Below are 23,373 nucleotides of genomic sequence, written 5' to 3'. Positions count from 1 at the left end.
ATTAATAATTAACAAGAATTAATTTTTATCACTGCAAAATGATACTTTGACTGTGAAATTTCATTCTTTCTGCCAAATGTTTTTATACTGTAAGAAATATTTATATCGTGAAAAATATTTATACTACGAAAAACACCTTTACTGTAAAAATTATTTTTGTTGTGAAGTGAATTTTATAATATAATAAATCGAAATTAAATTTTTTAATCTAAATTATTTTTCATAAATGCTATATTCTGATTATTTCTGCAATGTAAATATTTTTATTAATGTTATTTAACTGTTTTTTATAACTTAATGGTGTTTTCGCATAATGCAAAAATGATTATTGGTCATAAAATGGAATTTTTAAATTTTATGTTCATAAAAAAAACGTATTAATAAATAAATTCTGTGACATATAAAAAAGTGGAAATTGGTTTAGATATAATTTTTCTTCTAACAAAAGGAAACGTCTGTAACAAAATAATGAAAGATGATGATGGTGTTATTTATTTCTTTTTAGAATAAAAAAAATAACATTTTATGAGAATTAGAAGTTGATGTCTGAATAATTTAGTTGCCTTAGGAAATTAAAAAAAGGCTTAATTTAATAGTTAATTTATATTTTTAGTCTTTGTCTAAATAAAATTAAGATTAGTCTTTTTCTGTTTGTAGAAATACTATCATTTTCATTTTTCTTAGACAATTTCTGTACTCAACATCAATACAGACAATCATTAGGCATTTCGGCAAAATTTCTAACTTTGAAAGCCCACGATAGGTTCGTAACTTATCAAAACCTAACCAATATGTATTTTACCATTCAGGACACAAATCGATACTCATTTGTTTAAACGCAAACCAGCCCAATAATTTGACTAGATTTAAAATAATTGCATTTCGTAACTACTATTTACTAACAATTGGGATATAGGGACTCGATACGAGCTTAACTATTAGAGGTTTGGTGTCGATGGCGTTGCTGATAATACTGCACCAAACAATCAAATGATCTGTGGTTCTCCATCCGGGACAGTACGGTGGAACGTGGTATACGTCCTGATACATCGTTTCCATTCTGTTTTGTTCGACTGTAAACCGACAAGGTTTATTTTGATGCTTGGAGTAATGGTTATAAGGCCAAAGGGATATATTTTCATCAAGATCTTGTTCTGGTGCGAAAACTGGAACCAGAACCAACGGATTTACCTCGGAAGGCCACGTGGAAGAAGAAGTAGAACCTTTTTCCTTTGTTAAATGTTTCATTTTTGCTAACCTAAGAAGGCTCTTTTCAGTTTCATTATAGAGTGCTGATCCTAACAGTACCACTTCCAATTCCTCCACCACCAACACCGCTTCCGGTGCCACTGGTGGTACCAGGTGGACTGCCGACGTTTGAGGGATTTCGGTCAGATTCTGGGTGAGGCAGGGTGACAACCGTAGCAGTGCCTGAGCTGGACACGGTGGTGGCTACGGTGGCGTTGCCCAGGCTAGGACGGTGGAAGTGGCCGCCGTCCGGTGAGGTCCGGTTCTGTAACCGCACTTGGACATCGTTTAGCTCCTCTTCGTGGTCAGATGATGTTGTACCCCGGTGATGCTGTACCAAATGGAGAAAGTAAAAAGAACAAAAATTAGGTTGCACTGCATTAATAAGAACAGTTTAAATCAATCTACAAAATGAAAGGACAGTTGAAATTGGAAGAGTGCATGATATATCGAAAGTAAAATATAAGTTAATACGAGTTTCAAACAAATTGAATGCTTCTTTTGCTACTTAACTTGTATACAACACGTTCTGAAATATTAATTTAAAGAATTTCTGCTGATAAAATCATGTTTTTTGATCAAGCAATTTGTATATAATAAAAATATTGTGCTTTCTTGTTGTTGGAATAAACAGCTTTTTTTTTTACATAAGAATATGAAAGAAGTTTATCAGCATGAAGTAAAAGGTAAATACAATTAATGTATAAATACACTTGCTGATTCTTCGATCAGACTTTAGAAATTTTTAGTTATAAATACCAAGTCCTTTTTAGATATCTATACTCATATATGTGTCGATAAACGTAGATATCGATATATTTATAAATAAAATTATATAGTTTATTACAGCTAAAGAGAAACACGTAGAGAGAACTTGATTTTTATATTAATAAAACGATAATAGCACTTACTTATTTTGTTAGACATTTTATACTATTTACTCTCTGTTTGAAAATACTGAATAAAGAAAAAAAACTTAGTAAAGATTGAATAACCTTACTCATTTGATATATATTATTTGAGAAAATTTAACGAAAATGACTGAATATTTTTAATTTGATATGAAGATTAGTTTTAAAGATTTAAAAATACAATTATTAAAAATTTAGAATAATACAGATTTAAGAATTTTTTACTCCATTTTTCAATCGGATTATGCAACTTGTAAAAAAAAAACCTGAATTAAATATCGCTGAAATTCAAACAGTTGTTATTAAAAAAAGGGAAAAAAAGAGATAGAGTTAATCATAACTTACAAAGATGTTAGTTGTTGTTGCTTTATATAAAATTTGTAAAATTAAAGAAGACAACATTAAACTACCTTATATTACAATCACGCCAAAATTCCCTGATACACCTATCACATTTCGATTTATCAGTTTTGGTATTAATACTTATACGAATACACCAGGTAAATTGTTGCTAAATATTTGAATATTTTACTTGATCGGAATTTATTAGGATTATTAAGTATTATAAACCAGTTTTTATCTTTATGAATAATAATTACTTTGCACCCATTGAATCTTTAGACATCAAGGACATTTTTGCTAGTATACCACTGGCCAAACTTTAAGATGTTCTTTTCTCATGCATTTATAATTTTAGAAATATTCTTGATATCGATTTTGAATAGTGGCAAAATATTGCTTAATTCTGTATTTTTAATAATTTTATCTTCAAATGAAGTCTTTCTGCAGATTGTTGACAGACCAAAAGGTGCCAATTTTTCAAGTATTCTAGTTAATCTTTTTTTTACACTACTTTGAAAAGAATGCTGCAATTTTCATTAGGAACGGATTCGGATTTATTGATAACTTTATTATATTTTATTGTATAGATTTTATTGGCATTGCAAACGCAATTTATCCAGAGAAATTGACTCTGCTAAAAACTAATCAGTCTAATTTATCGTCAGAACTTCTTTACTTATTCATTTCTGTAACAATTTACAGAAACGTTATCTTATTTTAAATTAGTCGCCTTAAGCTTATTTGTAATCATGATACGCATATTATAAATAATCGTAAATTTTTACGGAAACTTCTTGAATAAGAGTGCCCGATCAGATTTACAGAGAGGTACCTGGTTTAGTAGAGGATTGCCTTCCAGAGCGAAATAATGCTTAACTTTATACTATGGTAGGGTCACCCTTTTCAATTATCCTTAATAGTATTTCTAATTAATAAGTCCCATTTAATTTTTATTGAAAATATCGTGGATTTTTTGTTCTCTGTTTTGGCATCTAAACTTTTTTAATACTCGAACTTGCGACCCTTGACTCTCATCCGGGAAATTGAGTTTCCCTTCTGTTAAATATTTAATTATATATTAAATTCTTAATAATATATTAAATAAATAAATTCTGTTAAATATATATAGATAAAATATAATTCCTTACTTCTACTTCGATTTTCGGGATCTCAGTATATAATCGCGATATGACTTGCTTTTGGTTTCTTGCTTAGCTTTTCTTCTTGGGGCAGTCGGGGGTAAGGTTGCTTATGGTATATTACTGTCAGCTGCAGAAACTGCTGACGACATAGTAATGACCCCCCTCCCTCTTGATTCTGCCATGTCTGTCAGTGCTTCCATTTCAATTTCCATTTTTTTGTTCCCTTTCTTTTTGTGTAATGTTTAGATGCCATTTAGATTATTTACGATTTCCTGTTATTCCTTACGATTTCCTATTATATATATATATATATATATATATATATATATATATATATATATATATATATATATATATATATATATATATATATATATATATATATATATATATATATATATATATATATATATATATATATATATATATATATATATATATATATATTCCTTTTTAATGAGTAGTTCCTTTTTAATATTTTAGAAACGTTTGATAAAATGTTTTCAAAACTAATTATGTAAAATATGTAAGATTCCTAATTTAAACTTAGTGTTTTTTAAAAAATAATTTTATTTTAAGAGTTCTACGCATTTTTCTTTCTAATTTTTGGGAAATCTGTATTTGTTTGAAAATTTACCTGGCTATTTCTTATGCAATTTTCAAAAAAAAACTTTTGTGTAATTAAAATTATAGCTATTCATTCAGTTACTTATTCTATTTATTTAGTTATTATTTAACCACAATAAGTTGGAGGGTGACACGAAAGCTTAGAAGAGTTTACTTGTTTATGGGTGGAGAAAGTTAAAGTGCGGTAAATATGAGCGCATTTCTTTTGGCGAGAATTCTAAACCGGTAACATTTTGATTCCTCGGTTCACTGCGATAGCTCTTTATCTTTAAATAAGTTTTTTTAGAGCTCTTTAAAAAAGTTTTTTTTTATTCCTTTCTTTTTTACAGTACGCCGAATAAAATATCTATATTCAATTTCACTTGAATTTCCTTTTCTCTTTCGCTTCAAATTTCATTTGCCTTTTCCCCCTAAAATCGCTGGAATAAACTCTACCGGTTTGCTTTACTCTCACTTTGCCCACGCCAACTCGGTATGGGTAGAGCCCCTGAATTAAACAGGCCGACTTATCATTTATTTTTGGAGCAAAGAGCTAACATAAGCACATAACATAACTAATACTAACATAACGTTAACTTGCGAACTTGTTTGCTCCAATATTGCTTGATAGGTCAGCTCTGATAGTATAGGAGCCTTAGGTATGGGAGACTTGATATTAAATTGTGCAAAATTTCCCTAAAAAAATAATGTATATAGAAGTTCTAAATTTTAAATATAATTTTCTGTTCTCAGCGGTTTTATAATTCTTTCTAACAATTATTTATTTATTCTACTTGGCTTAATATATAAACGAATTTCGAACGAAACGAATTTAGCTTTAGCATAAATACCTACAGTGTTTTCTTTAACTAGTTTAAAATTCAGCGCCAATTAAGCTGAAATAAAATTATTCAACTTAAATTCTCTTTCTTTAAATGTAAGAAATATTAGTTATTCATTAAAATTATATGACATGTTACACTAAATTATTTTGCATAATCATATATTCATAGATTCAAATAATCTTTTGAATACATATATATACGATGGATTTATAAACAAATATTATTAAATGCATTATTACCTTTTTTCTTGTAAATTTAAAAATGAACAAAAAGAAATATATTTACTGTAAAAAAAGTTACAAATACTTGAAAGTACACTGGTTATGCTTTTCCTATTTTCGAAACGTGGCTATCAATATTTGCTTAATGAATATCAGTATTTACCTGAATTATCTTGAATTCATTTTGAAGTTAATTGTTGTAACCTATATCCGTATAGATAAATATAGTTGATTAAATTTAATCAAACAATTAACCTCATCAGAAATTTATTCTGCATTTACAACGGTGAAAACTTATCAATAAGTAAAGGGCAAAATATATCGATTTAATTAACGCAAACAATCTATTTAATCTGAAATTTATTTCGTAATTAGAAGATTTTATAGACTCTACTTTAAACAGATCTATCAATTCAAATCTTTATTGAGAATTTAATATAAATGTTATTACAGAATAGCAGTAAATGTTTATTTAGATGTTGAGCTGTATTATGCAAAGTTTAAGAAATAAAATATTTAATTAAAACTCTTCACAACTAATTAATAAATATGTCATGAAAATCATGCAACATATTTATAAATATTTTATTTAAAAACATGAATCACTAGAAATGTTTATGTAAAAATTTAAAATTTAGGGATAGGTTAAGATGAATAAAACAAAATAAAAATTAAAAATATACATGCTGCAAAATTAAAAAAAAATATTATAACTAATTAAATGGTGAAACTTCTCTTTTTGTGCTAAGTAATTTGTTTAAATTAAAATAAAAAAATATTTTGTACAGTTAGATTATTTAAGGTAATTCGTTTATTTATCTTTAGCATAAATACCTTCAGCGTTTTATTCGTTTTAACAGTTAAAAAGATGCATTTTGAAAATTCAGCGCTAATTGAGCAGAAATAAAATTATTCAAAATTTTATTTGACGCTTCAATTTTTTTTCTTTAATGTAAGAAATATTAGTTATTCATTGAAACTATGACACACTATATAATAAACTGTCTAAACGTAATGATGTACATAATTACTTTTTTGAAGTGTGGATTTATAAACAAATATTATAAAATGTATTATTATCTTTTTTCTTGTAAATTTAAAAAGGTGCAAAAAGAAATATGTTTATTGTATATAAAATTAAAAATGTCAGGAAGTACATTGGTTATGTTTTTGATGCATATTTAAACCAACTTAAAATACTTTAAAGGACGTGTTTGTTTTTAAAGTTTTTTTAAAAATTCAAACGAAATACAATACACAGATCTTTTGTATTTTAAGTACAACATCGACTTTATTCACTTAAAAGAACAAAATCATTGACTCATAGTAATTTAGTAGAACACAAAACAAATGTATTTAAAAACGAAATTCAGCTTTAAAAGCAGCAACAAACATCGATTGATTCACAAGAAAAAGAGCAGACGATAAAAGAGTGAGATTTGCGAATCTGGCAACACGATTTTTAAGCTATTCCATTTTAAATCTTTACGTGCTACTGCGATCACAAAGCAGTTCAATGTCATCGCGCATGCGTCCACAGCTTGCGTGAAACTTCAGTGCGTTCGTGTGTACAATAGCCGAGATAATTTCGAAGCAAATAATTTAAATATTATAGATCAGACGAGAGAGAGAGAGAGTTTCGAATGGTTAAGGAAACAAAGAGGAAGAAGAGTGCAAAGCTGCCTTTTTAAAGCAAACAACAATAACACAATGCAAAGAGAAATAGATTTGAATGCAGGGATGCATAAGTGAGCCAAGGTGCGAGTAGTATAAGGGGTATTTTTACTTACCCCACTGCTAAGTCCCCCGAACTACTGAGGGCACCTACTCTTCTCTCCGACAACAGCCCTGGAAATGTTTCTTAAATTAGAGCAATGAGCGTTTCGGAAAACAATTATACTTTGCACTCTGCTTACTCAATGTCCAAGCAACACTTATGTCAAATTTGTTAAACTAGCTTAGCTGACTCAGGTCAGATTTTTCACATATACTTAATGAACTCCTGTCAGATTTGTAACGTATTTTTTTGTAAGTAAGAAAAGATAAAAATGTGCAATTTTACTTATTTAAAATTATTTTACTCTTAAGAGAGTATTGGTAATTTTAATATAATTGAAAAATTTTTTAGAATAAAAACTGAAAAACATATTTAGTTAAAAATATTTTTTTAAAACAAAGTTTCCATTTCAAATTTCTCTCTTTCTTTTTGAAAAAAAAAACTTATTTTGCGTTGTAGTCAGTATTTAGAAATATTCTATTGATAAATTTTGTTTTGCATTAAATATTTTTAAAATTTTTAACTTACTTAAAATTAAATTTAATTCCTTTTTGATAGTTTTATGCTATATAAAACGCGTAGGAGAAGGAACCACATCTCGTAAGGGGTCGTTTAAATGTAAATATGTGCAAAGGATAAATTTTTAAAAAAAATTAAAATATATTAATCAACACAATACTTAGCAACGGCTGTTTAAATTTTTACATACATAACCTTCCGTTAGTCGCGCGCACCTCACAGGTGCATCCCTACTGCATTTCCACCTCCTTTGCCGTCAAAAGATTTTTCCGGGGGTCGAGCCTAATGTTATGTTCCTAACTTTGGATTACTCAAATGTCCGTGTAAAACCGACCTTAGAACATGTCGATGGAGAGTTGGAACCGCTCAAATCACCCCTCTGGTGCAGCGCGACCATTGACGCAAGTATTATGGATATAATATTTTTATGAATTAAATATATATATTTTATCTCATTTTCTGTCCTACTCAACGTAGCAGGTATAAATGGTCAAGTTATATACGAAGAAAATGGTTACGGAGTAAAAAACCGCAGAACCTTCTTGCGTCAATTGGTTGATTATCTTGGGATGGAGGAAGAGATCCGACGCGGGAGCAAGAAAAATTTATCTTCGGTACTTCGCTAAATAAATTTTTTGATATTTATCTCTGTAAAGAGTCTTAAATTGGAAACAATTAACTATTTAAACTAGACTAAATTTCATTTGGCTTTCAAAAAATCAGAAACACCTCATAGGTGCAACGCGATTAACCATGTCGGAAGCAAGTGCGCGACTAACGGAAGGTTAAATTGTCTGATTTGACGTTTGTTTGAAACTCATAGTTTAATTTATAAATTATAAGAAATACATGTGTTCCACGTGAAATAAATTTTATTTTTCAGTCTAATGAATATTTTTTTTGAAAACTGGAAATCATTTTATGATTATTGCGATTATTGAGAAACAAAAACAAATAAAAAAAGTACGAATGTAAATAGTTAAAATGCACACAGCTGTTTTAATGTTACAAATTAATATTTCCAAAAAATCTTACTCAAGCTGTATTTTGCTGAAATTTTTTATATTTGCGCTCATAACATATTTTTTTTGTTATTTCAAGGACAACTCTGATTATTTTATGAGAATAATGATTTTTGTGCACTTTGTGATAAACTGAACACAAAAATTGTTTAATAATTTCAGAAAAGAAAATTATTCGGCATAAAAAAATTACAATTATTCTAAATATATATCTTTAACTTGATTCAAATTTCTTTCATTTAAATGGCAATGCTTAAATCATCGTGAAGTTCAAAGCGTTATTCCTTTGTTGTTCTTTCGAGAAATTCGAAGTACGAGAAAATTCTTAATTAACTATTGTTGCTGAATTCACATTTTTTCTATAATAGTTTGCATAATAATATTAAACGTCGTGAATTAAATCAGAAAATTTCTAAAAAAATATGAGATTCAGAAATAAATTAACAATTTTTATTAGGAGTGAATTTCTTAATAAATACTCAAATTTTTAACTAAACAAAATAGAACTTTTCTTCATGACAACACAAAAGAACTACTGAGTCAGGTATAAAATGAAAAGAAGCTACAAAACGCTCGTGCTGTCACGGATAAAATATAAATGTGAGGAATATTTAGCAACTTAGTCAAATTATATTAAAAATGATTCCTGTGAGCGTAAGATTAATTTTTAGATCATTCTCTAAAGAAGGACTGTAGGTGCAACCAAGTTCAGAATAGATATCAATATTCATATTTTGTCACTTACTTTTTTTTACAATAGTAGCCAAACATATTTTAAGGTATTATGTGCAGAGTAATTCGTTTTAAACTTTACGTAAGAAATCTTATGATAAAGTGGCAAAAAATAAGTACTGATTAAATTATTTAAAATACAATTTATTTTAATACCTTTCTTCTTATTTACTACAAAACAGGAAAAATTACTTAGATAAAGTAAAAAAAAACTTAAAAGATGGTAGCTGTGGGTTAAAATATAAAAACAAATAGCTTTGGTTGAATTGTAAAACAATGAAATATTTATGATGCGACATCTGGAAATAATAATTTCATATTTTTATAACATTGAGTACTCAAGTTATAACTATATTATTATAAAATTGATTTAACACTTTTTTGAAAAATTTATTCTTTATTTAGTTCTTTTTTTCATTGCACTGAAGCACCTTTCTCAATTTAAAAGTAACAAAATGAAATTGAATTAAAATTCCATTTTTTATTAAATTTAGATAACTTAAATTCTGTTAATTAACATTATTAACTATTTATCATAAAGCAGACATTTATTTAACTATTTACTCTTAAAATTTGTACAAATTTTTTAAATTCAAATCAGAACGTAAAATACGAATCAGTTTTTTACATAATTTTTTTGCATTAAACTATGCAGTAATCTAATTTTAATGCATATAAATCTACAGGAAAAAAAACTAAGTTTTAATTTCTTTTTATAAACATGATATTAAAACTTTGAAAAATCATTTTAAAATCCTTCATTTGTGAAGTTAATATATTTATACAGAACTATAAAATAAATATGCGCTAAATATAATTAAAGCGATTTTAAAAGTATGCCTTCAATTAATGAACAAAATAATGTATAACATTTAAAACATTTACAAACAATATAGCAATACATGTAACACTAAATAAAGGAATATTTTTTTATGATAGTGCATTCCAATTAGAGTTAAGTAGATAACAAAAAAAAATATAACTTTCATAATTTTTGCGTTCCATGACGATATTATTATCAGAATGACTAAAATAAGAAACAAAAAAAACAACAAACTCATGAAAGACTTTCATTTTTTCTTGTTAGAGGAGGAAAAAAGTAGAAATTATGGTCCTAATTAGGTTACAGTCTAAAGAATCGAATATTCTTGGATCTAAAGTTGTTGATTTAGTTGTCTCGCATAATTGCCGATTTTCAGGAAATTTTATTTTCTCTCTTCATGCCTTGCAACTTAAAACGTCATCCGTAAGACGAAGCCAAACCCTAGTCCCAGATGGTAATTCAATTAGGCGAAAGACCCTAATTTAATTGAAAGGGGTTGGCGAGTGTTTATCAACAGCTCCTTGCCAAGTTATTTAATTGGTTATTGGCGTTTTTTTCCATAAACACTCGCCAAGTCTGTCGTATTTAATGTTTCGGTGTTTTTAGAGAAATTAGATTTTAGAAGCCTTATTTTTTTTAGAGGTTTTGAAAAGTTAATATTTTTTTACAAAGTTTCATGCGCAATAAGAAACGTGATTTTTTTTTATTGCTATGATACAGTGTTCAATGTTTTAATTAAATGTTTGTTAAAAATTGAAAAGCTTACTAAACCACGTTGTTGAACTTTTTATTATTTTTATACATTAACATTTAATGTTTCAGAGCAAAAATTTTTTTTATTATCTGATAAAAAAATGTGCAAATTTTATTCAATGATGCATATTTTAACATTTTTTAAAATCAATTTACTTTTGTCTGAGAAGAATACACTAAAAAAGAAGAACGAAATAGATAGTTAATTTGTTTCACTCAAAATATAATGCTTTCCTCTCAATAATAATAATAATCACAAAACAGATCAAAATGATTTTTTGACTTTTATATTCTATTCATTTAAATTCTCGTCTCATTGTTGGTGTAAATAATCTTGTTTTCCTTTTAGAACTCTTTGTTGATTCAAAAATATACAAACGTTAATGAATAAAGTATTTTTTTAACATTTTTGTTAGTTTACGTCCGTTTGATTAAAAAGAGAAAAATATTAAAAACATTGACATTAAAAAGAGAAAAACAAAACTATTAATTTGTTTGATTCAAAATACAAAGCTTTCCCTCAAAAAAAGTTAGTTTAGATTGATTTTTTTCTTTTATGTAATATTTTTTTTGAATTGTCATTTCATTGTCAGTGCAAATAGTCATGCTTTCCTTTCTAAAGCTCTTAGCTACTTTTTTCTTAAGAATTTTCTAATCATTTCAGAAATCTTTGATTAAAGTAATTAAAATCAAGTTTTGACAACAAGAAAAAGTTGGCTAGTTCACTTTTTCACAATAACGGTTAGATAGTTCGTAAATCCAGGGCAATAATATCTCTAACCTTTTTTCATTTTTTTTTCATTAATGCAAACCAAAAAAACTTCTGTTAGTTCGAAGCATACATTTTTTAAAATTGTAACAATGTAATGTATTTTGTAGTGCTTTTATTATAATTTTCTTAAATAATAAACAATGTTTTTGCATCAAAAGAGGAAGTAAAAACCTTTTTCTAAATGTGAAATTTTCTACTTTCGAGTTTGAATGTTTGGATTAACGAAGTTAATTTGTTTTCTTTTTCTTGAAAAAATCTATGTAGACAAATTTTTCTCATGCTAAATTTTATCTGTACACTTCTTCATAAAAATGTTTTTTGATTTATTTCAATAACTTTTTGACAGTTCATTTTTAAAAATTAGATAAGATTTAGCAAGGAGATATTCCATGTCTTATTCATGAAAGGCAAAGTCAAAGTCTGAATTGGTAATTCATTATTTTGACAATGACATTTTATTTAATTTTAAATATTTGTCAAATTCTTACAAAAATTTTAAAGCTTATAATTTTTCAGTTTTGAAATTTTTAAAATCAAAATAGTTTTTAAGTTTTAAAGATAACAGTAGTTTGTAGTTTTAAAAGATAACAATTGTTTTAAAACTTTAACAGAACATAACAAGAATTTAATAATTTTAATAAAAAATTAGTAAATTGATAATCAAACAAAAATAAAATAGAAATAAAAATAAAAAAGAAATAAAAATGAAATAGAAATAAAATTAGTAAACAAATTTCGAAAGTCATCAATACAGTGTAAATTTTGTAAAGTAACTACTAATATTTTTCTCTTGCAGTAAATGTAAAATATTATTATAATTTAATGAATGGAACCACAATTTTATATAACCTTAATTAACTTTAAATTAAATTAGTGCAATTTTTTAATTATGAATCGTATAAAAAACTTTTCATAATTTACAACGTTAAATTCTCAGATATAACTTTTCTTAATTGAAAATCATTCAATTTATAAGGTTAACCTAGTTTATTGTTCTTTAATATATATTGCTGTAATCATATAATAATTTTTCTTACAAAGTTAAAAATACTTGATTAATAAAGAGAATAATGTTGCAGCATTAAATGATGATAAAATCGTGAAAACAATTAACATTCAATTACATTCTTCAGCTTTCAATAATAGTCATTACTTTCCTAAGGCGTCACCTTTCTACAATCATTATTATTAGAAGCATATTAGCACTTGAAGAACTTTTGCAATGAAAAGGACGATTAATTTTTCAAAAGCAGACGATAATAATTCAGGGAAGATGTAGAAGCAATTGAAATGGAATTATTTTCGGGTATACCATTGATCAAGAGAAGGACCTCATGGAAAGTGATAACCCCTACTAGATCGAAATGTAATGACAAATACAGCGGTAACATTTCTGCCATTTTTTTGGTGATGAATGATTTTTCTCATCGACCGCTAGAAGCGCCGATAAACCGAAGTTTCTTCAGTTGAATGGCATCAATAAAAAAGTGTCAAAAGATATGAAGTTCAGGAAAACAACTATTGGATTGATAGAATGCTTTAGAGGTGACGCTAGGGGGTGATGCAATGTTGAAAACACTTTTAAGTGATAAATAGAAGAGTCTAATAGATGTCTTTGTCCTTAGGAATTGATTTATTTTTGCGAGAAAAAAGTGTTTGGGAAGAGATCAAGTAAAAGGTTTTAGTTTGAAAACATGAATTAAATTCTTTGATTTTTTTCTTGTAATTTTGTTTTGCTTTCGAAAGTTTTAATAGTTTTTTTAAAAAATTTATTGCTAAAAATTGTTTGTAACTATGAACTTAATAATAATGATTTTAATAATTTAAAAAATAATTATTCTAAAAAAGTTTTATTTCAAAATAAATTTATAAAATAAAACTCATTGATTTGTAGAAATTTAATTTCCACAAATGCATTTTTTTAAACTTCAATTAATTTGTTTATAACTTTATAATTTGTTTTTGAAATTAAATCAATTTATAATTTATCGTTAATGTTTTAATCACTCTGAAACAAGCCCATAATGTAACACACAAAAAAATTCTTTAGAAATCAGGTTTCTTATAAAAAAAATCATTGAAATTAATTTAATTGTGAGTTTGGTTTACTTATATTCTGGTTTATTTACAAATTTTTTTGTTTTTGAAATGAATTAATTTTTTTCATGCGATACAATTATTTTTGATTTTAAACATAAAAAGGAATTTAGAGACACAAAAATCGCGCCATTATTTGGAATTCCAATGATGGTATATCATTATCAAAATTCAAGATGATAGTGCATTGTCAGGACTATGCACAATGGATACACTATCATTAGGATAGTGCATTACAGGACTATTATGATAGTATATCATCAGGACCCAAGAGAATTTAAAACTGCTGCTTTTATTATTGCTAAATATTTGAAAATAAAGAGAAATTTGGAATAAATTATCTTTTTCACTTATATATAACTTAATTTATTGAAATTTCTTTGATGTTGACGACAAAATATTTTTTATGAATATCACATTTTAAAATATCACATTTTAATAAAAAGCTACACTGAAAGGATTTTCGTTAATTCAAAATTTAACTATTACTCAGTAACTAGTGAGAGGTATAATGGCAACTGTTAAAATTAAATTTAGAACAAAATATTAATTTGAGCGCGAAATAAAAATCATTGCATTAAATAAATATTTAATCTTTTTTATATTTTCTAAAAACACGGTTATTGAAACAAGAATAATAAAAAAAGTGTACTAATATGATACATTAAAAATACAAACAAACTAGTACTATTTATTTATTTAAGCATTTGTTATTATTATTATTATTATTATTTTTATTTGATTAGAAGATGAAAACTTGACCTCAAAAATATTACATGTTTAAATACTTTTTCTTTATAATGTCTTAAATTAGTTCAGAAGTTTTTTAAATTCAACCAAAATCACATATAACATAATCAAGTTCATTAATTCAAAAAGAACGTTTTATGAAAGCAAGTTATTTTTAGAATAAGTCATTCTAGATTACATCGAGAAAATTTAAGTCACAGGTTTGTGGTAAAAGTACTGTCTACAAGTAGAAGTAAAAATCATTGGGAGAAGTTCTCTTCACCTAAATTATGTACAAGTATCGAGTGTAATTTACAAAATCCTTGGTCGAATGCCAAGCCAAATGCTGCCAAAATCCTCGGATAATCTCTCCCCCTTTAACATGATAAGCTCCACTTCATTGATTCCTTTATTTCAGATCTTTCAAGGACTAACCAATGTCAATAAATTTTGAAATCAGATGAGGTTTTATTTGATGCTTTATTTGGAGGATTTAATGGAAATATAAAGACATATTTTAAAATATAAATGAAATTTAATTGATTTTGTACATTAAGCGAAATAGGGCTAGTCAATTGATTTTTTAAGTTTAAGAATATTTGATAAAAAAATTATCATTGCATGCGGTAATTAACTAATTATTTAACCCTTAAATTAAATTTTGATTCATTGTCGACGTAAAATAAGAAAATACTGGTTAATTTATTTATGCAAACGTTTTGTTGTTAGTTGAAAAGGAATGTTTAATCTCAAAAATTGTATCTAAAAACATCTCATTTGCTCTCAGAATTGGTGTTCATGTCTGAAAATGATGTTTATCTGAGTATGTTTTGAGGAACGCTTGCTTGAAATTTTTTCAACATTTTTGACATTTCAGAAGCGTTAAAAAGGATTCGGAAATCATTATTAGAAATTTTGGAATATTTTAAATTATTTTGAAAGCATTTTAAACCAAAACAACGTAACGCTTTAGGAAAGGATTTGAAATAATATCTTTTGTGTGGGGTGCTTAAGACAAAACTCTTCTTAATTTCAGAAAAAATTAATTTTAATATAAAACTCAAAGGAATTTTTGCTTCTAAAGAGAAATCATGAATGTGTTTAAAAAGATTTGACTTATGGAAATAATTCGTTTAACAGGTGTTTTGCATCAGACAAACAATAACATTGCAAAGATAAAAAACAATTTGAAATTTTTTCTTTGTTTTGATGGAATCAGTGATTGTTTTTGGGACATTAAGAATAAATTTAAATATTTTAAAGAAATAAATGCAAGCAACAAATAACATTGTCTCTGAATTTTGCATGCCTCTTTTTCTTAAAGGGATATAACAAAAAGTCTGAAACTTTCTGAACAAAGGTATAAGCAGATTAAATTTAATATCAAGTTATTATGATGCATTTTAATTTTTTTCAATGTTAATTTAGTCGATACTTTTTTTTTTTTTTTACTCTTTTAAATTAATTTAATTTTTTATTTTATTTTCTACTCTTTTTTCTCTACAATTCTATAAATTATTTCAAACTTCAAAATTAAAAAGAATTTTCAAGACACACGTTGTTAAGTTTTACATAATTGTGTACTGAAATTGGCAGATTATAAGAAATAAATTTAACGTATATCAGTAAATACATTAAAAAAGTATAAAAGCAAGTAACTTATTAAAGACTTCTAATTACTACGAAAGTTAAAATAAATATGATTTTATTTTAACTTTAAATTGAAAAAGGTTTTGTAGAATAAGAGGTTTTAAATTTATTTACACATTTGTGTATATTTAAATCTGAATTTTTAAGAAAAGTCTCATCTGAAAAGTCTCAGTCTGAATTTTTAAGTCTCAATAAATACATTTAAAAATATAAACTCAAGTAGAGGAATATAAATTATTAATTTTAATATTAGTTTTATTTTTGTCCATATACTAAATTGAATTTTGAAATCAAAACAATTTAAATGATACAATTTTTCAGTTTGTTTACAAAATTTAGAAATGTGAAGATTTACGGAAATACCACTTGTGAAATTAGTGAATACATTCGGAAAGTATAATTGCAAGTAGCTAATTATAAATTATTTCACATTAATTCGTTCTGTCCTATATTTATAAACTTTGAAATGAAAAAGAATTTGAGAGATTCAATTTCTGAGTTAATTAAATTTTTTTTAATATTAGAAGTTTTACTGAGATACAAAAAATAAAAAGTATCACAGTAAATAAATTTGAAAAGTATAAACCTAATTGTAAATTACTAGTTTTATTACTGATATGGTTCTGTTCTGAAAATTTCTTTAAGTTTCTGAATAAAAAGCATCTTTCAAAATTAGAAAAGAGTCGACGAATTATATTTTAGTCATTCTTTTTTACGCACGTCATTCTTTTTTTAGAGCATGTCATAAAATTATGCATAAATTAATTGTTTGATAACAATTAAATTTAAAGAAAAAACTTTATACACACGGAGAAAATAATTCTGGTAAAATTACCGTACTGTATGGTAATGACATTTCTCGTTAAAAAAAACATAATTTTGGTAATAAGACTCAAAATATACGGTATTTAAATAATTTATTTGGTAGTTTTTGCATTCAATGATAACGGTTTACCGGAAATTCTGTTTTTCAAAATTATGGTTCTTATTACGAAATATTTAGAAAAAATTGAAAAGCAAATTTAACCAAATAAGTGGCTTTTATGCTATGCTCTAAGGTATCATGATAAAAATGTCAAATTTTAACACAATCAATTTCAAACACTATGAAAGCGCTTCGGTTATAATTGCCGAGCTTTATGGTATTCTTACAGAGCAAGAAAAATTGTACATTTTACCATACTCTGCTAGTTTTGACTATACTTTTTTTTTCTCAGAGCATAGATGAAATGACTAAAAATAAAATGCATAAAATTGAAAAACTAGAAAATGAGGAACATAAAAATGAAAAACAAGAAAATAGGCAACATAAAACAACAAGATCGAAAAATTTCCAATCTTTTGAAGGCTTACCAGTAATATTATAGATTTAGTTGATTAGCAAAAGTAAGGTGACAATAAACGATCAACGAATGAGATCATAAATCATTTAAAGTAAGTTCAGTTTTAGGTACACCTACATATTGAATAGGCAATATTATATCAGTTATACTTGACAAAAGTTAATTGTAATAACCACTGAGTGGGCTTAGTATTTGGTCATTAACTACAAACTATACCATTTGAACTTTTTATTAGACTTAATATTTAATCAGAAGTCATTGATATTAAATTTTCAAATTCAAATAACCAAGACTTATCATATAAATAATTAAATAGTAACATCAGATAAATTACAATACTTATAATTAAACTAGTTAAATGAAATTAAATGGAATGATTGACATAAATAGAATTTCTAATTTTACATACATCGTGAAAGCTTGAAATCTATGAAACAACGCCTAAGACACTATCACAAATAACATAAAAAAGTGAATGACATGATTATAGAATTCATGACAAAACAAATAGTTGAGCTAAAAATATATTGTGTCACCTTTCTTAAGAAAAAGAAATATGCCGTGACATTTCTTGTTCTGATCGGAAACAAAAAGGTTTCAAAGGAAATTGGAGAGAGGTCGATTTCTGTTTTTTCAAAGGTTGAAGCTTATTTTTCAGTTATTTTTAATTCCGGAAAAAATAACGAATAACTAAAACGCCTATTTTAATCTTATTTAAGTAAAGTAGTGCTATATCGTAATTTACTGAATTTATGATAGAAGAATTTAATTAAAAGGAAGGTGGTATTTAATATAGAAATTATAAATTAGATAACTATTATAATTGAATGGTTTTTAAAAAGATGATATTAAAAAAGATGACTATAGAAAGGTTTTTTAAAAGATGATATTAGAGCTTAATAAAATAGTTATTTATTTATAAAGTTATTAAAACTAAAATTATGAAAGAAAATACCATCTAATTTCTGTAATTCCTGTATTTTAAATATCATTTAAAAATTTATCTAGTTTTTTGTTGCAGTTCTCTTAATATTTAGTATTGTATTAAAAATTGTAGAAAATATTTTTTAAAAAACTAAAGCTTTCTATTGATATTATCACAAGTTACGAGATTAAGATAATTTCATGCACAAACATAAAGTGTTAATTTCTAATTAGCTTAATAATCATTTCAAGAAATAAATATTTAAACAGGAGGAAAATTATTGCAGTGTTTAGCAATTAAATAATGTGTAATGGAAATCTATATATGCATTAAGTTCATAAAAATTTAAGTTCTCCATTTTATCTACAGAAATTTTAAACAGTTTTTAAAAGGTAATTTATGGTACATGTAATTTCCATCACACCCAAATTTTTTAAACAATATTTATAAGGATACACAAATTATAAATAATTTTGATCAAAATTAATTTTTGGATCAGCTAAATACTGAATAAACAGTAAAATTTAAATAAAGTTCTGAATTTAAAACTTAATGAATTGAGAGCATGAAAAAATTAGAGTAAATATATTGATCAAAATAAAAATATTTCGTATCGACAGAACTAAAGTTTTAACAATATAGTTTAGCAATATAGAACTGTGTTCATTAAAATTTTTTTGCAAAATGAAAATAAAAGTTTTCAAATTAAAATACATTTAGATATTTATAGAAATACGTAAAAGGACTACATAAAAAACATATTGCGCGGCAAAAACATTTATAACTATTAGGATTTTTTTACAGTTCATTTTATGCTTCATAATGTTAAAAGAAATTTTTTCGTTGGGCAAGTTATTAAATTAGTTTTAACTATTTGCAAAACAAAATAAATACAAAATCCCAGAGAGGAATGAGAGTAGCAGAAAGGATGTGGAAATACGAAATGCAAATTTTATTTTGAGGATGCTTTCGAGGAATGCTTTTTGCTGTTTAAATCAACAACAAAATTATAAACTAACGAAAATTGAAATTTTTAAATTAAGCTCATGAAAATATTCCAGTTTGGTGATCCTAAAATATGGATAATACTTTAGTTATTTGCATAATATAGTGTTGTATAATATAATATAGTGCTGTATTTGCATAATATAGTGCTTGCATAATATAGTAAATTTGAAAAAATTTCAATATTATTGTGCTCGTTTTAATTTTGTTTTAGAGTTCTTTGTACACTGAGAAAAATAGCATGGTAAAAACAATCAAAATATGGTAATATTTACCGCGCTTCTGGCTGTATGGGAACACCAAAAAACTCGGTAGTTTTTACCGAAGCATTTTGGTAACCACTTTTGGTAAAATTAAAAATAAAATATAGTTTTATGATATGAGATAAAATTTGGTATTAGTGGCAAAATTTGGTAATTTTATCATGATTTCTTAGAGCATGTCATAAAAATCATTTATTTGGATATATTTACTTTTCACTAATAAATTTTTTTAATAAATGTGTGGTATTAAGAATTATAATTTTGAAAACCAGAATCTCCGGTAAATTGTTCCCATATGAACGAAATAATTACCAAATGAATGATTTAAATACCGTATATTTCAATTTTATTAATCGGATCTACTATGTTTTTTTTAATTTTCTTTTTATTTTACCAGAGATGTCATTGCTATGCAGTACGGTAATTTTACCAGAATTTGATATCTCTGTGTACTTTTTATAGTTTCGCGAAATATTTTTAAGCAATGCTTTTGCTTATTCCTATAGTTATATTAATAAAATAACCAGGAATTTTCAAAGCGTATAAATAGCACTAAAAAAGAATAAATATTTTTAGTCATTTTTGTAACTTGTTTGTATTACATAATTCATTCGCATTCTTAATTTGTATCCCAAAATCTTATGGAAAAAATGTTATGAGGCCGTTTTGCCAAAAAACGATGGATTGTTTTTGCTTTAGGAAAAGTATTAAATGAAAAATATTTAATAAATAACATTAAAGGAATAAGATTGAATTAATAATATTAAATAAATAATAACATATTTTTAAGAAACTATTTTGCATAACCTCTATAATTATATTAATAAAATATCCAAGAATGTTACGGGAAAATAAATCGCACTGAATAAAGCTAGAAGAAATTATAGTATTTTTATAATATTCATTCATTAGGAAAAGTATTAAATGAAAAATATTTAATAAATAATATTGAATGAATAAGATTGAATTAATAATATTAAATAAATAATAAAATATTTTTAAGAAATTATTTTGCATAACCTCTATAATTATATTAATAAAATATCCAAGAATGTTACGGGAAAATAAATCGCACTCAATAAAGCTAGAAAATATTATAGTATTTTTATAATATTCATTCATTGGGAAAAGTATTAAATGAAAAATATTTAATAAATAATATTGAATGAATAAGATTGAATTAATAATATTAAATAAATAATAAAATATTTTTAAGAAATTATTTTGCATAGCCTCTATAATTATATTAATAAAATATCCGAGAATGTTACGGGAAAATAAATCGCACTGAATAAAGCTAGAAAATATTATAGTATTTTTATAATATTCATTCATTTTGGTCAGTCAATCAATTCTATAATTTTTCGCAATTTATTTGTATAACATAATTCATTTGTATTGTTAATTTGTAACATAAAATCTTATAAAAAAAATTTATAAACAGTTGTTTTTAAAAGTGAGACGAAATGTTTTTGCTTTATGAATCTTTCTTTAGGCAACATATGAGAATGGTTTTAAAAATAAAGTGTTGCAGCTCACCTGGTAAGATTTCTTACTGCATCTTCTGCCACAGCAGCTCTGAAGGATGATATTCTCAGCTGAAGAGAAGGAAGGAAGGGGTGACAGAGGGGGTGTTGAAGCTGGCCGGTTAGGTTGGCCATTGTAGGGCACTTCATGTTCTACAAATTCGCGGTCCTGCAAACAGTCAAACGTAATTAGTTATACTTATCGATATAGAAGTTAAAATTTGCATAAAAAAAGCGCAACTCAATCTACAATGTTATAAATTTTGAAGATAATTGGATAGCACATCCTTAAAAAATTTAGTGTAAATAATACTTCACAAAGTTGAACCTTACTGTCGTTCTAACTAATCCGTCTATACGCACTGTAAAGAATGGACACACAAATTTTATATCAGAAAACTCCAAGCAAACATTCCATTTAAGAGAAGAAATAACTATCGCTTCTTTACTGGTATATTCTCCGAGCAAACATTTCATCAAAGTGAAGGAATAACTATTGTCCCTTCGACACGAAAACGAATTTCGTCAAAAGTAAAGAAATGCTTCGTCGTTCTATTTTTTTTCCAAAAGAAAAAAAGAAGAGAAACACGTAGTGCGACGTAGTATCTAACGAGTAGTTGATTATTTTTCCGTGGGCACCATACAGGTGAACTGTTGTCGCCCCAAAAACACTAGGACAGATTGAATAGAAAGAAAAATTACCATGACCGAAACGGGATTTAAACCCGGGATCATCCTGGTATGAGGTCAACTCCCTGATCACCTTGCTGTTCGCTGGATTTATTAAGCCATTCTAGTCTTGTCTTCATTCTAGTTAAAAAATCTCCCACAACGCTTTGTGATAAGGTTCCGAGTTCAGGAAACATTTTCCTCTTTCATTTGAGAGTTCGCGTTTTGTCAAAAATCAGGTAATTTCGTGGCGAAATGATTATCAAAACTTATGAAATACAGCTGAAACATTGCCGAATCGTCAAAATTGAGAGTTTTATTCCTGAGAGTGCTGTACAATAGTTAAACTTGAGTAAAAATATGGTTTAAATTAGCACCTCATTAAGCTTAAACATATTTTGCAAACCAGGCAGCGTTCAACGTATGATCGATCGCTTAGAGAATGTATAATAATTAAATATTGGGAATTCAAAACTTATTGAAACGTTGTTCAATATTATGATTCAATTCCACCATATTACAGCGTAAAAAATTAAGTACAGTACTGAAAACTAATTTTCGACTGCTGATAAAAATTTTAATATAGTGAAAAGGTAAGAGTATTATTACCGAACGATTCATGGTACTTAATAATATAATGTTTCAAGATATTAATATTAACTTGACAAGCTCGCCAAATAATTAAATTACAGTAAAACAGCTATTTTTGAGTCTATCTGAATGCATTTTTTGACAATAATCATAAAATGAAGATAGAGCCGATTCACTTTTATTGCTTGGAATTGCTTATCGCTATTTCATAATTCGATAAATAATCAGTAAATAAATAGAAAAAATTTAAGTTTCATTGATTTATTACTTTACTTTCAGAAATTTTTGGTGTTAAAAAGCTAATTAAAGATGTGTTGAAATACTTTAAAATAAACTGAAAATTCTAATTTTAGCGAAACATATGCTTTAGGAACAAATGGATTAAATGATTTAGGAATAAAAAAATGACTTAGGAAAAAAAATTAATTAAGATTTCACTTATTTATAAATTACTTGTATTATAAATAAAAGAGATAATTTTTTATTTATTTTCTCTTTAATTCTTCATTTTTTAATAAAATATGCTTTAGGTTTCATTCAGATCTAATATTTAAACTTGTATTGTTTTAAAAGTTCTCTTCAGATTTGATAAAGAGTAACAGGAAGTAAAAAGAATTATTTATCAGTATACTGAATCATTCGACAAATAAAATTACAAAGACATGACAAAAACGTATTTGAAATTCCACAATAAAATGGTACAAAGTCTATACGAAATATGAATAATTGAATTCTAAATATATAAAGATTTAATGTTTTGCTTTAAAAATTTTTGTTTGTGTTCTGGATTACTTTGTAGGTCTCGCTGTAATAATTAACTTTTACTTTTTTCACCCTCTATTTTCTATTCCAAACAAGAAAA

General features: G+C 26.0%; 1 protein-coding gene across 2 annotated transcripts in view; it reads right to left on the bottom strand.

Moving 5' to 3' along the window:
• Positions 1-674: 674 nt before the first annotated feature.
• The window catches only part of LOC107436508 (potassium voltage-gated channel protein Shal-like), a 277,559-nt gene continuing 254,860 nt past the window's right edge, over positions 675-23,373 (bottom strand). Inside the window, exons 4-6 of one of the 2 annotated variants that reach the window (XM_043047653.3) lie at positions 21,265-21,420; positions 7,106-7,163; positions 1,248-1,579 (exon numbers count right to left, since the gene is read on the bottom strand). In XM_043047653.3, the coding sequence (XP_042903587.1) occupies positions 7,140-7,163; positions 21,265-21,420 (180 nt within the window). In that variant the 3' untranslated portion in view covers positions 1,248-1,579; positions 7,106-7,139. Of the gene's footprint in view, positions 1,580-7,105; positions 7,164-21,264; positions 21,421-23,373 lie in introns of both variants that reach the window. The other variant, XM_021146537.3, reaches the window with a different exon arrangement.

The sequence above is a fragment of the Parasteatoda tepidariorum genome, chromosome 9, assembly GCF_982258835.1.
Source record: "Parasteatoda tepidariorum strain Cologne lab strain chromosome 9, Ptep-v5.0, whole genome shotgun sequence".
In the NCBI taxonomy this organism is placed as follows: Eukaryota; Metazoa; Arthropoda; class Arachnida; order Araneae; family Theridiidae; genus Parasteatoda; species Parasteatoda tepidariorum.
Note: the sequence above shows the minus strand (reverse complement) of the source record. Positions and strands in the feature narration are given on the sequence as shown.